General features: G+C 35.8%; 1 protein-coding gene across 43 annotated transcripts in view; it reads right to left on the bottom strand.

Annotated features, from left to right (window-relative positions):
- The window catches only part of LOC128210139 (ankyrin-2-like), a 183,313-nt gene that overhangs the window by 21,294 nt on the left and 146,392 nt on the right, over positions 1 to 15,627 (bottom strand). For 36 of the 43 annotated variants that reach the window (XM_052914398.1, XM_052914431.1, XM_052914485.1 and 33 more), the window contains one exon: positions 10,980 to 11,375. The exons of the other annotated variants lie outside the window; for them this stretch is intronic. In XM_052914398.1, coding sequence (XP_052770358.1) covers positions 10,980 to 11,375 — 396 coding nt within the window. The remainder of the gene's footprint in view (positions 1 to 10,979; positions 11,376 to 15,627) is intronic. 43 annotated transcript variants of the gene reach the window in all.

Raw genomic sequence — 15,627 nt, 5'->3', positions numbered from 1 at the left:
CAGAAATGTCATCCTTTTCTGCACTTTTGTTGAAGAATTTCAGGTTACTCATTGGGCTAGGGGGTGGAAAGTCTGGTGAACTATAATGCCTTGAATCAGACCCAGTGCCAGTGCTTTCACTTTCTATATCTTCTTTATTAATGATTTCAAATCGATCCTCTTCAGAGAGCTCAGTGATAACACTAAGGGCTTGTCTATCAATATAATCAAATCGGTCACTGCCACCTAAAGAGTCAGTATCTTCTTCAAGTTCATCTTTTCTCCAGGGATGTGGCATAATTCCTTTCTCTTTTTCCCATGGAAACATTTCTACTGGTTTACCAATATCAGCCAAAATTTCTTCCTCTTTTATGTCTTGTTTAAGTTGAAAAGTTTCTTTAGTTTTCTTATCTTGTGCCCATGCCATCAATTCTTGAATTGGGTCTCTTGCTTCTACAAATTCCTCGTCATCTGCTTGACCACCACCTTGGACATCAGAATGTATTGATGATGTAAGGGAGGCAAAATCTGCCATTCTGTCTTCATCATCTTGTTCTTCATCAGCGGCCACCACTGTTGTAAAACTATCCAAGCTTGATGAATCACCAGCATCTTCAAATTCTGCACTTTTCGCACCTTCTGCTGATTTATCATCATCAAAACTTTCTCCACTACTGGCACTGAGTGATTTTTTTATTGGAATAGGGATTGATGTAGATGACACTGTCTTTTCAAGTTTATTAATTGATTCATCTTTTGTTTTTACTGTTGACAACGATCGCTCTGATTTCAGTTCTTTTTCAGAAACAAGCTGAGCCGAAAAGCTTGAAGCAAGTTTTGTCTTAGAAACATCAAACTTGCCTGAAAAAGTACCAGAATCAGAGCCTTTCCCTAAAAAATGATTCTGTTCAGATTCTTCATGCGATTCAATTGAAATGTTTTCTCTAGTTTCTTCTACTGAAACATAACTGGAAGTGTGAGTTGAAGATGAAAATGTTTCTTGATACTCTGCCGATACAACATGTTCAGATAAACTAGTGTCTTTTTCCTCTGTGCTCGTTTGCTCTAATGCTGTTAGTTGTACTGATTCCGATTTGATCATTTCTTGTTCCATGTCTTCTTCTTCTGGTATACAAACTTTTCCAGAGTCAATATGATCTGATCCCATCGGTTTAACAGCTCTCTGCACCGATGCAGATACAGGTTCAATTTTCTCAGTAACTGGTTGGTTCTCTTCATCCGCTTCTTCTGGTACACAGATGACTGCGGAGTCAACTGAATCCTTTACTGGGACAACAGCTTCTGCCCAGCTTGCACTGGCTTGTGTTATTTCTTCCTTTACTTCTTCTTGTTCAGTATGATCTTCTTTAGGTTTTATGTCTTCATCACTGTCTTCATCACTATGTAAATGCTGGGTTAATGTTATTTCAGGCACATCTTCTGAAACTTGTTTAACAAGAACAACTGGCTTGGTTTGTCTAGTTTTTCTGAGGTTGCTTAAATTATCCTCACAAAGGAACTCCTCAGACCTGTCAATGGAATGTAATATTTCAGCTTCTGCTTCTACACTGTCATCTGGCAATGGCTCAGATTCATCTTCATCATATGGTAGCTCCTCTGCAAAATCTGTAATATCACCTCCATTTTCAGACAAAGGGCTTTGAACAAGTGCTACATCATCATCAATGTCTAGAGCTGTTTTATATTTCACTTTAACTTTTACCTCTTCAAGAACACTTTCTACAAACTCTGAAGCAGTTTTTTCAAGCATCTTATCCTGCGACTGTGTTTGTTCTAATCTAAAATCTTTGTCATACACTGCAGCCTCATCAGGAGTAAATCTGTCAGAAAAAAAACCCTGATTCTTGTCTACTGGTGTGGGTGTTAATGGTCGATCAAGGTCACAACTGTCCGCTTTAAGTTCAAACCTTGCACATTCTTCAACATTTTCTATCTTTGATCTTTCTTCTTCTGTATCAAGTTTAACATCTATGTCAATGTCGGGTGTCCCCTTCAGCTGTTCTAACTCTTCATCATCTTCGTCTTCAAGAAATGTTTCAGGCGTTCTTCTTTCTAAATCTACTTCTTCAATATCTTCTACAGTTACTTCATAACCCTTAAGTGTGGCACCCTCACCATACTGCTCTATTGAGTCTATATCAAGGTCAACATCAGGTTTCTTCACCTCAGAGTCTAAACCTGTTTCTTCCAAAGGGTGGACTTGACCTTGTGCCATCTGTGTTAGATCTAGTTCTGGTGCTGTTTGGGCTACCTCTAAAGGGACAGTTGAGATTGATTCTTGTTCCATAAGGGTTTCTGCCTCCATAGTATCATGACTTTCTTCAGTCACAGAAGTTGGAATATCCTGTAATGATTCTGATGGTCTTTCACTCAGGTCTTCTTCAGTTCTGTCAAACCCGATTACCTGACTAAACACCTCCTTGCTGTCAATTTGACCAGAAGTATCATCTTGAGCAGATGCTGATGCAACCAATGAGACATTCATGGATTCACACTCAACATGAGATGTGGTCATAGAAGCAGCTTCATCAGAGGGCATTTCAAGTCCATACAGCGTCTGATCAGAAACCATTAAAACATCTTGATAACTCTGCACAGGCAATTCTTCAATAAGACTCTCAGTCAATACAGATTGTCCTGTTGCTGTTGTAGATATAGTACTTGTCAATGTTTGGGATGTGGCCAATTGTGATGTGCTCTGACATGAAACAACTACTACAACCTCTTGTTCTTGCTGTTGAGGTTGATAAGAAGGACCACTAAAATCAAGGTCGATTTCAGGATTGTAGTCAACTTCGGTTGGGCCATTTGGCATAATGTCTTCTTCAACATTTTGTTCAGTTGAATGAGGTGCCAGTTCGACTATTTCTGGACTTGATGGTGGTAATTCAAAAGGAGATTCCATGCCTTTCTCTGATGGTTCACTACTAACTGGTGAAGAATGGTCAAATGATGATTCAGCTTGAGATTTATCTGGACTTAGTAAATCAGAAAGTGGCGGTGCTGAAGGAACAACATGGTGTTCTTCTCTTTCTACATTTTCTAATTTTTCAATCTCCTTTCTTTTGTCCACATAACCATCATATCCTTCTAAATCTGAATGTGTCATTACTTCAAATGGTGACATATCATCATCAGACACCTCAATTTCTACATTACTTTGTGGCAAGTCAAGATTCAAGTCACCAGATTCAAACGAATCACCATCACTTTTTCTCAATGCACGCATCTTAAAAGCTGCAACCTGTAGATCAGAAGTAATATGATCTAATCTTTGATTTCTTTCAAATGGTGATGGGGCAGGTGGTGATGGTATTGAACTTGTCCCTGTTGAAGCAGATTCAACACTTTTTGACATTGCTTTCTCTTCAGGTGAATCCTTTGGAAGAAGTTCTATATCTCCATCAGTTGGTGTGGCTTCATTAGGTACAACACTTTCAGTCTTTTCTTCAATGGTGACATCAGCCTCAAAAACATCATCTTCAGGACTTGACAAGATTGCCTTTGGAGCTTTAACTGGCAAGAACTGTTTCTCAACAGCGTCGGGTGACAAATCATATGAGGTGACAACATGTGAAACCTTTCCTGAATCAAGATCATATGAAGCAGAAAGAAGTGTAGGTTCCACTTCTGAAGATGAAGTTGAAGTCTTCACTAAATCTTCACTGGAAGCTGAACCAAGATGTTGTGTCTGTGTCTGAAATGTAACTTTTTTCTCACCCTTATGTTCAATAATTTCATCACCTGATGTTTCTTCTATTGGGGATAATCGTTCATCTTCATTAGTATCTCTGTCGGTCTCAAATGACACATATGTTTCAGTTTCTGAAGTTGGTTTTCCTTGCACAAGAACTGACACAGGAAATTTTCTTGATAAAGCAGAGACATCCAGTTCTTCTCGTAGTTCACTTTGATTTTCGTAAGTGGTTGATAGGTCTTCACTGTCAATAGAAGGAGATATGGACCTGTCTTTTTCATCAAAAGACTCTTTTAAGAGTTCTTCATGGGCTTTTCTTGACTCTCTGCTGACAACTGTAAGTGGTTGACTCACAACAGTTTGAATCATTGTGTTTACCATCTCAACTTCATTGTCTTCATCGTGTTCATATTCCTCTTCTTCAACATCTTCATCCTCTTCAAAGCTTTGTGATACTGCATCAATACCTGTAGAGGTATAGACAACCGTGTCTGCATGTGTGACTTTCACTTTTGTTTCTGGAATCAACTCCGCAGTTGATTCTTCTAGATTTTCTAACTCTTCAATTTCTTTCTGTCTTTCCTGTTCAATCAATATGCGGGATTCAATAATTGATGCAATAACAGCTTTTTGATATGCTTCAGTGATTTTTTCATGTGGTTCCGTCTCATCAGATTCAATAGAATCACTTCTTCTCTTTTCTTTTCTAGCTGATTTTTCCCATTCTTCACTAATTTTCACATCATATGAATGAATGGCAGCTTCTGTTTGAAGCATTTCTGAATGGTCCTCTGACAAGGAGAAGCGTACCCTTTGAACTTTCTTTTTAATAGATGGTGATACTTCATCAGAAGATTCACTTGATTTTGAATCTTTTGGTTTTTGATTGAAATCAATATTTTCATCTTTTTCAACATCCCTCCTGTAAAACATACCCATATCTAAAGACTTTGTCGAGTGAGACTTTTCCAAGTCTTTTTGCTGTTCCAAGAAGGAATCAGAAAATTGTCTCGAAAACTGGCTTCGGATTTCCCAAGGTACATATCTACCTGTTGCAGTATCAAACACTTCATTCTCACTTAAACTACTTGATGAAGAACTTGTGTCAAGTATTTGCTGAATCTGCTGATCATCTATAGACATGGCAGGACCAACAGCTCCTTCAAGTTCTTCAGTCCCTTCTAGGTCCAAATCCACCACACCTCCACAAGCTGTTGGCTGCTTCTCTGTTTCATCAACAGGAATATCTTCTACACCCAATGGCGTTAATACAGACTGGTCTCTTCTGGTATCAAAGTCTGACAGTGACAGAGTTCTATCATCATCCTTATGATCAATGATTTCTCTGCCTAATTCCTCTTTTAATTCTTCTGCGAAGTCAAATCTGTTAAGTCTTTCTTCCAGGTCTTCTGGTGAGATATCCCCATGTTTTGCTAATTTTGATCCAGTATCTGAATATGTATTGGCTCTATAGTTATCTTTTGGTCTAACCACATCTTCAGCAGTAAATGCCATGTTGTCATAGCCACCAACCTTTGTCTGATCGATGGCCATTTCATTGTCATCAGACTCTTCACTGAATGTTTCTTCAAACAAACCACTATCTCTCTGGCTTTTAATCTCAGAAGACATTTTTGTATGATCTTGTGTATCATTTTTATCAATGAAGAACGTAACATCTTCTTTTCTCTCGGTGTCAGACTCAAATGTTTGAGTGTCTTTGATTATTTCAACCTGCTCACCATATCTTTCAGAGGTTGGTACAATTTCTGGTGTCTGGCTAGGTTTGGTTTCAACATCGAATAGAACTTCAGTCACTTGATCTTTTCTTGAGTAAATAACATCTGAAGTTCCTTTCTCTTTTGTTTGATCATTCTGAATATGCTGATGTTCTTCTGTCTGTATTTCTGCACCAACAATCTTTTCTGTGTCACCTTCTAATGCTACAGTTCTTTCTAACTTCAACCTTGTTTCATCTTTCATTTTTTGTCCCGAATCTGTCATAGTGTGAAGAGCTGTTGCAAGTGTTTCTTCTCTTGTTGCAACAATATCAACTAACTTCTCTTTTTCCTCTCCTTTGCTTTTAAAGGGATAAGTTATTTCTTTGGTTTCTTCTTTCTTTGATAATGACTTGATATTACTTTCATCAGTTTTAAGATTTGAGTCTTTATCAATTGTTGCAACCAACTCTTTCTTTTCTTTCTTGATTTCACTCCCATCATCCAGAACTTCAATGTCTTCCTTAATGACTTCACTTGTAGTCAATGTCATTTCATCTGCTGACTCAGTTGTTTTTGAATAGTTCTCAGTATCCTCAGTTGAAAATACTTTTTCTTCCATGACTATCTTCGGAGTTTCACCTACAAATTCCTTAAACACAGTTTTCTGTTCAACTGATGAGGACACAGTGGAACTCTTTTTTTCATGGTGAGTCTCTTTTGAAACAATCTTTTCAACCTGGGATAAATGTCCAATTCTTCTCTCTTCATCAAACAAGGAATCTCCAGAATCCTGGCTAAAAGCTGCAAGGGACCTTTTCATTTTTTCTACGCTTTGTTCTTTGAACTCTTCTGGTTCGAAATGAAAGTCAGAAGGTGAACGGCCAACTGAAATCGCCATCTCATTGACCTTGAGATCCTCATGAACTGGCGAAATATCAGCTGGCTCAGAAGAAGGGGAGACAGATTCTCTTGGTGATTCAGTTACAGTGTAATTATTGTCTTCTTCAACAGAAGTCTTTTTCTCTAGATCTAAAGTTTTATTTCTGTCAAAAGTAGTTTGCTGAACAGGAAAATGTTCATCTATGTCAGGAATAGGCTTTCTTTGGTCCTGTTTTGTCAATACATGAGCAGCTGCATGCAAAAGTTAAAAATATATTTCATGTGTTAGTTGCAATAATTATAGGTAGGGGATGCTAATGAATGATTTAGAACATTCTTAACACAGAACAACTTAAAACATATTAAAAAAAATATGGACAAATTTTAAATCAACATTTAGTTTTCTAAGATAAAATGTCAAGTGAATTAAAATTATAAACTGCAGTAAAAATATCCTAAACAAAAGGAAGCTGCAGCTTTTGCAACTTTTGGCAACTGAGCTTGTTTCTGTAGTTTTTCACATAAGTATTTATAATGAATTATTACTGCGGTTAAGTAATAGTATTTCTTAAAATGATTTTCAATACTTAGCTTAAAGAACATAGGATCACTTTTGAACATTTACTCTAGAGATGTGTGCATTTTGAAAAGAAAATACTGATCACAATAAAGAGCATGTTTTTGTAAACAGAAATGGCAGATCATATAATAATATATAAGTACAATAATCTCTCAAAGAAAGACCATTTTGTAAGCATCAGCTAATGTTTTAAGTGAACCAAAACAGCAAAAACAGAGACATCCCAAATGCATTGCTTTTTAGCACTTCTAAAATACAATTAACCCGTATGCAATTTTTCAAAATTAAGCGGACGGTTAATATATATTAGTTTCAGCTATTTACCTAGAAATCCGTAAATTGAAAATGTGGCCGGCTGGAAGCACCCACTGTTTGAAATTTTGACAATTCAAGGGCCATAACTATTAAATGTTGATAAAAAATACTTGAGATGTTATGCCAATAAACATTGTAACCAAGTTTTGTTAAGATTGGATAACAGATGCTTATTATATAAAAAGTAACAGTTAGAAAGTGGAAATGAAAATGTGACACAGCAGACAACAATAAGACTGCTGGACAACATGATCCCCAGCCGTCTGCCATGCTATGCAGGCAAATTAAAAAATGAAGATTAAAAATCAGGCTTCAAAATAAAACCTTCAGTTTATGTGGTTAATGAAAAATATCCACTCAAAATTAAAAAAGAAACAGCTCACAATTTGGGATATATCTGAATTAACTCAAGACAATTAGTTTTACATTAATTTCTGTAAACATTTTTGCGTGTAACATGCTCTTTGCATGAACAATTAATGAAATTGATTGTCCATATTGTAAATTTGAAGCAAAAGAAACGAATGAACAGACATTGACATAATACAATATCCAAGAAAAATACCTTCATCGACTGTCGTCCTATCCACTCCTTATAGTGAGCAATCAGGGGTAAAACAATGGTTCATAAATAACAAACTCCAAGAAAAAATGTGAACAATTATAGAAAAAATCAAAATTGAATATAGACCAAAACTAATTGTATATAGACCATCAGCTATATAGACTAATAGCTGATTGTATCCAGACCAAAAGCTAATTGTATTAAGACCAGTCGCTTAATTCATATAGACCAATAGTTAACTGTATAAAGACCAATAGCTCATGGTATATAGACCATCAGCTATATAGACTAATAGCGTATTGTATCTAGACCAATAGTTAACTGTATAAAGACCAATAGCTCATTGTATATAGACAATAGCTAATTGCAATAAGACCAATAGCTTATTGTATATAGACCAATAGCTAATTTTTTAAAGACCAATAGTTAATTGTATAAAGACCAATAGCTAATTGTATATAGACCAATAGCTGATTGTATAAAGACCAATAGCTAATTGTATATAGACCAATAGCTAATTGTATAAAGACCAATAGCTAATTGTATAAAGACCAATAGTTAACTGTATAAAGACCAATAGCTCATTGTATATAGACCAATAGCTAATTGCAATAAGACCAATAGCTTATTGTATATTGACCAATAGCTCATTGTTTATAGACCAATAGTTAATTGCATAAAGACCAATAGCTAATTGTATATAGACCAATAGCTGATTGTATAAAGACCAATAGCTAATTGTATATAGACCAATAGCTAATTGTAAAAAGACCATTAGCTAATTGTATATAGACAAATAGCTAATTGTATACAGACCAATAGCTACCAATAGCTAATTGTATAAAGACCAATTGCTAATTGTGTAAAGACCAATAGCTAATTGTATATAGACCACTAGCTAATTGTATATAGACCAATAGCTAATTGTATAAAGACAAATAGCTTATTGTATATAGACCAATATATAATTGTATAAAGTTCATTAGCTAATTGTATATAGACAAATAGCTAATTGTATATAGACCAACAGCTACCAATAGCTATTTGAATATAGACCAATAGCTAATTGTATAAAGAACCTTAAGTTTTTGGTTTGGTCAAAGTTAGCACAAAATTGTTTTTGATTGGTCTGTATTTACTAACTATTCGTATTAATTAATTGTGTAAGTAAACTAGGCTCAAAATAACCTATTGACAACTAATCCAAGTTTTACACATTCAATTTGTCTCCAAGTGACTAAATCTCTTCGCTCACAATTAATTGGGATTTTTCTAAAGTAAAACAGACACCATAGAAAGTTTTTGTGCAATGCTATAATGAGGTATTGCATCCTATGGTTAAAGGAATAATCCAATCATATGTGCAATAGATGATGATGAAAAACAAGAAGATGAAGACAACCATAACAAAAATGATGATCAAATTCCCAAAACAAAAGTATCGTTTGAAGCGATGTATGCTCCTCAAACGCCCATTTTTTATGAAATGCAGAAATTGTTATACAAAGTGCTGGTGGAAGTAGATTGATTTAAACATTATTACAATACACAAATATACAAAAAATAATTATTATTCTAGGGTAATGCACTTCCTCTTTCGATAGCCATATATCTATACTTTAAGTTTCATTTTAATTCCTTTTAAATTTTCCAAGACATGGCCTGGACAAGCAACAATTATGAAAAAATGGTTAAGGGGAGATAACTAAAATAATATATGGGTCAGACAGATGTACAAAGACGCGACTATATGCTCCTCCTTTTGTGAAGCATAATAAATCATATCAAACAGCAACAAACAAGAATGAAAATAATTAAGTGCAGACAAAATACTAATTAGGCTTTGACAGCAATCAAGTTTTCAAAACCAACCCCAATCAAGATCAAGGTTAAATTATTTTACAAAGTTTTGGTAGAATTTCATTAAATCTATGAAATGTAAGAAATGTTGACTGAAAGTCAAGGCCACACTGAAAGTCAAGGCCACCTCTGTATATATGTCAAAGTGAATATAAATCAAAATGCACCATTAGTTGTCTACATTTTCAAAATGAATTTGGGTATAATCCTGCAACCCCCTTATATGGTGCAAGCACAAAACTGGTCAATCTACAACCCCAGAGTCTGTTACAGTAATGATCTAAGTTGATTTTAAGCCGTCAATTGAATTATCTCAGAGCCATATAGTAAGACTATTTTGCTACATATTTGTATGAAATGAATTTTAGCCAGCATTGAAAATGATCACAAAGTTGACGAAATAAAAAAATTGATGTACTGCCGATAGAACTAATATCTTACTGAAATGGCCCCTGGCACTGATGCTTGTTTTTTTGTTTGTTTTTATACCCAGGCTCATAACTCAATTTTTTTTACAAGAGTGATTGGACTTGCTACACTTACACGTATTATTTTGTCAATGCAACATTATTAACCAAGTTTCATGAACCAAGTTTCATGTTTCTGAGTTATGGCAAACAACATCAAAATGTTCACATGACAAAGACACTGGCTATCATTTTTTTCTATAAACAGTTTTTTTAAAGAAAACACATATTTTACTTCTCATAATGTTTCATAAGGACTGGAATGAAGGTTAAAGAGCATTGAAAATTAAAACTGAATAAAACAACACTTCTAATGATTACATATAAACAAATGAAACAGATGTTAGATGAACTCCCAAAATAAATAAAAACACAACATCTGGAGTCTCATTGAGACAGAAATCTGACACACAAATCTTGAAGACCACAAAACGACATGAGCAACAATTTGAACAAGAGTGTTTATCAGTATGGACCAAAGTGACACAATATCCCAAGCAGAAAGGAAATCTACCTGTTTCAAATTCATCATGATGTTGTTGATCTACAGGGCGGAATGTTACGTCTGGTGAGGAAACAGGTCTGACCATATTCCTGTAACCCTCATCCAAAAGTTCTGCCGAGTCACAAGATGCAGACCTCTCTACCAAATCGCCCCGGACTCTTGAACTATGGCCTGCGTGAGGGGACAACGATAAATCGGCATACTGCTGCGAGTCTATCTCTGAACTGCTACATGCAAGTTTATCAAGACCAGATTCTACTGTTATGTATATTGGTGAAGAGTGATTAGTGGTAACAGGTTGAGAAGTGTGAACAACTGAAGCAATAGATGAACGAACATCAACCACAGCTGAAGCAGACGACATTAACGCTGATTCCGATTTACACTCACCTTCAGCATCCTCATCATCACCTGCAGCTTTCTCGTAAAGCTTCTCATAGCTTGAGGATAAGCCTGCGGCTAGCTTATTATCGGACTGTTTTGTATCAAACTTATCCCCTATGTCCATTTCGCTCACATCCATTGACATTCTGTTCACTGTTGGCTCAAGGGGTACTCCAGTATACACATTTTCATAGCTTGAAACCATTTTCCTCTTCCTTTCTTCTGCAGCAAGAACTTCAAGCTCCATTGGCTGAGGGGGAGGAATCTCTCGCTCCTGATTGGCTGCTGACTCTGCCTCTTGAAGGTCAGTAGTCAGAGATGGCAAATTACTGCCATCTGATTGGTCAGCTAAGTGGCTTATGCCAGCCTGCTCACTTGAAGTGAAGGAAGTGTTATCTTCACCTTAAACAAATTAAGAATAAATCAAATCAGAAAATTTCTCATATTAAAGGAAACAAGTTAAATTTTTCCTTAACAATGTTTTATAAATAACACACAATTAATTAATATTTTCAGCTTTAATGAAGAGCCTTAAAAGCTTAATTCAATTAGCTTTAGTTGATCTTTAAGTTCAAAATAAAATTACTGTTTAACATCATGATTTGCAAGTATATTATAAGTATGAACATAAAAACATTAATTATCTTAACAACATTTTATTTTTAAGGATCTTCAGGCAATTTCTGGCTTTCATAACAGTGGAACTCTGGGATAAAATCTGGATTGCTGTTTAATTCTTTTTCTGGGATAATGGAATGTCTTATTGAGATGCTATAAAATTAATCTGTGGCCGTAAGCAAGCAAGTTGTATATCTATACTTAAATTGGTTCTGAATCCTTATCTGATAATTACTAAGATCTGACTGGCATTGAGAAAATGAAACTGTCAATGAACAGAAAATTGCACATGAAAATGTCTTGCTTTTTTTTTTCTCTGGTTAACAATTTTCTCTGGTTAACAATAAATGGAACAACAATAAATATTCTAAAGCCTGAATTGCTGATATGTTTTCATACCTTATTTCATTGCTTGTATTTAAAAGCTTTAATATTTTATAGCCTTTAAAACTGCACTCTCACAGATTGATAGTTTTAATAGTTTTTTTTAATTTTTTGTCTTGGAACTAGCCAATGTATGCCAATGTATGCAAAAATCCATGGAAACCAGTTATATAAGACTGCTGACAAAAATAGATCACAGATTTTTATATTTCAGATATTTTTGTTTTATGCATTTTTCTTAAACAGTTAGATAAGTAACGGTTTAAGCCATAAAACATTAATTTTTGAGCGGAAATATGAAAAACTATGATCTGAGTTTTGGTCAGCAATCATATATCATTGGTTTGAAGATGTTTACACAAAAATTTGCTCTTTCCAAGACAAAAAAAAAGTTGTAAAAATGGTAAATCTGTGAGAGTGCAGCTTTAATATTGACAATTTGTTTTGCTTGTGTTGAGTCAACCTACACAATACTCATTCTTTAACTAATATGTTAATACCAACAACTAATAAATCAAATCAGGTTTTTCCAGTCATGCATAGTTTCCATTAGTGAACAGATTGTGATGTTGTGTGTTCTTCATGCTTGATAATTTTACAAAATCAGGACGGTAAAAAAAGAGTGCAAAATTAACAAATAATAAACTATGAAAAGTAAATGTACCTGTCACATGCACTGCTGATGTAGCCTCTTCTTCACCAAAGTCTTTTCTATCCTCCAAAGAATCAGCAAGATCAACAAAAGTGTCTGCAATTACTTCTTCGAGAGCCTCCTTTTCAATCTGTTTATCTCTCTCATAGTCTGGAATTTGTTCATTTTTCTCAATCTCTTTAATAGGTTCCTCTTCAATGTCCTCAATCTGTTTATCAGAAGTCACCTTTTTAGTACCAACTGTTTCATGCACTGCCTCTTCATCAATCCGATCCAGTCCAAGGGAAGCTTGAAGAGCATTGGAGTCCATTGACATCATCATGGGATCAAAAGTTTGAGCCTGTCTAGCTTTTAGGATCTCTGAATCATCATCGCTACTGGAACTGACTTTATCCAATCCTAGAGATGCTCTCATATCTTCCTGGGCCATTGAAGCAGACATGATATCATCTCTTTCTAATGAAAACCCCATTTGTTGTCTGTCCATTGAAGCTGACATGATATCATCTCTTTCAAATGAGGTACTTATTTGTTCTTTGTCCATGGACATGGACATTAAATCATCAGATTTCAAATTTAGTGATTTCCTTAAAGCCTCCTCATCCATTGACTCCAGCATTCCTTCTGAAACTTCAGTTGATTCTTGTTCCAAAGTAAACTCCGAATGCTTTGAATCACTTTCAAGACTTTCACTAGGAGCAAGTCCCAATGATCTATGCAAAGCATCAAGATCATCAAATTCTAGTGATGTAGTCATTATGTCTGCAGTCTTGTCTACTCCAAGCGAAACTTTAAGCTGATCCTGATCCATAGAAGACTCCATTAATGGTGTTTTCCGAAATCCAAGAGTCTTCTCCATTATTTCATCATCATATGAGCTAGTCAATTGATAGCTTTCATCGTCTACTCCTAAGGATTTTTCCAGTTGTTTTTGCTCTAAGGAATCAGTCATTTCTTCTTGGTGTAGTCCAAGTGATCTTTTTAAAGCATCTGTTTCCATAGATGAGGTCATTGTATCACCTTCAATTCCTACGGGCCTTTGCATAGCTTCTTGATCCATTGAAGAAGCCATTAGGTCCGATTTACGTTCTAGAGACCTCTGGAGCATATCAGGAGCCATTGAAGAGGTCATCAGGTCTGATTCACGTCCTAGAGACCTCTGGAGCATATCAGGAGCCATTGAAGAGGTCATCAGGTCTGATTCACGTCCTAGAGACCTCTGAAGCATATCAGGTTCCATTGAAGAGGTCATCAGGTCTGATTCACGTCCTAGGGACCTCTGGAGCATATCAGGTTCCATTGAAGAAGCCATTAGGTCCGATTCACGTCCTAGAGACCTCTGAAGCATATCAGGTTCCATTGAAGAAGCCATTAGGTCTGATTCACGTCCTAGAGACCTCTGCAGCATATCAGGTTCCATTGAAGAAGCCATTAGGTCGGATTCAGGTCCTACATACCTCTGGAGCATATCAGGGTCCATGGAGTCTGTCATACCACTTTCTTTTGCCGATCCAACAGATTTTTGAAGAGAGTCTTGGTCATATGAATCAGTCATAGATCTATGCTCAGACGAACACACTGAGTATTCATCATCCCTTCCAGAACCAACACTACCAGTTACTCTGATGTCATCTTGATCTAAGGAAGATGCTATCATTGAGTCCTGCATGACATGTTCAGTGGAAGACACCATTATGTCTTCTTCATCGTAGACATATTTAAGAGCTTCTTCATCATAAGAAGCACTCATTATGTTTCTATCACTACTGCCATATAATGCTTTTTGTAATACTGAATCATCCATCGACACAGAAAGACCCTCTTCTCGTGCAATTCTAATAATCTGAGGAGATTTCTTTTCCGGTGTGCTTAGTACTTTTTTCAATTTTTCTTGATCATATGAAGTCACAAGTGTGTATTCAGATGGTGAAGGAGGAACCCCTTCAACTTTTTCTTCCCCATCACCTGCTGTCCTGGCAGCTGCAATAGCTTTTTGTTCTTCAATAGACTGTTCAATAAATATTTGCTGAGAAACATCAGCTGATAAGCTACCTTCTGCATCTTCTTCATCAACATCCCCCTGTTCTTCCTCTTCATAGTCATCTTCTTCATGGTACTGGTTTTGGTCTCTATCAAAAATAAAGGATTCCTCCATTTCTAACGTATACTCAGTCGGAGACAAGGGTCTTTCAGAACTTTTTAAACTTTGTAGTTCTGAATCTATAGGTGTTTGAGACTTCTTCTCTATCAAAGATTCCACTTCCTCATCATCCATAGAATCTGAATCAATTTCGACTCCATCCTCGAGTAAGTCTGCAGACCCTGTCAACTGATTGGTAGTGTCATCCTCATTTTTTATGTCAGACTGATTGTATGAAAAGGTTGCTTGTGTATAAGATTTTTCTGACTCTGAAGCATCAACCTTTTTCAGATATTTTTGTTGAATTGTCATGCCATCTCTTAGGTGTTCCAGAAAGTGCTCAGTTCTATCAATATAAGTCTCATCAAAATCATCTACTTCATACCTGTAATCAATCTCAATGATTTCATCTTTTTCTTCTTCAACAATGTCCATGAAATTAACTGCCTCCTGCACACTTTCAATTTTCTTTGCAGTTTCATCATGCATTTCAGTTTCAGTGGATAAAACACATTCTTTCATACTGTCATCTGATTTAGTAAGGGATGCTCTCCTCTCAGTTTCAATTGTATGTTCAACTCGATCAGTGTAACTCAAAGCAAGCTCATAATCTGGTGTAGATTTGTCTAATGTATCTATCTCTACAGTTTCACTTACAACCAAAGGACTTTGAGGGATAACTTCATCTTCATTGTCATCACCTTCGATGATTTCAAGTACTTCTGCAGTTGGACCAGATGTAATGTCATCAACAGGATCAAGTCTTTGTCCATCATCTTCTTCTAAATCAAACATGACGGGTTCACCAGACTTAGGTTCATTATATTCATACTCATTTTCGTCATCTGAACTAGGCTCTA

This window comes from Mya arenaria, chromosome 2 (assembly GCF_026914265.1).
Source record: "Mya arenaria isolate MELC-2E11 chromosome 2, ASM2691426v1".
Taxonomy (NCBI): domain Eukaryota; kingdom Metazoa; phylum Mollusca; class Bivalvia; order Myida; family Myidae; genus Mya; species Mya arenaria.
The sequence above is the reverse complement of the archived record's forward strand: the minus strand, read 5'-3'. Positions and strand labels throughout refer to the sequence as shown.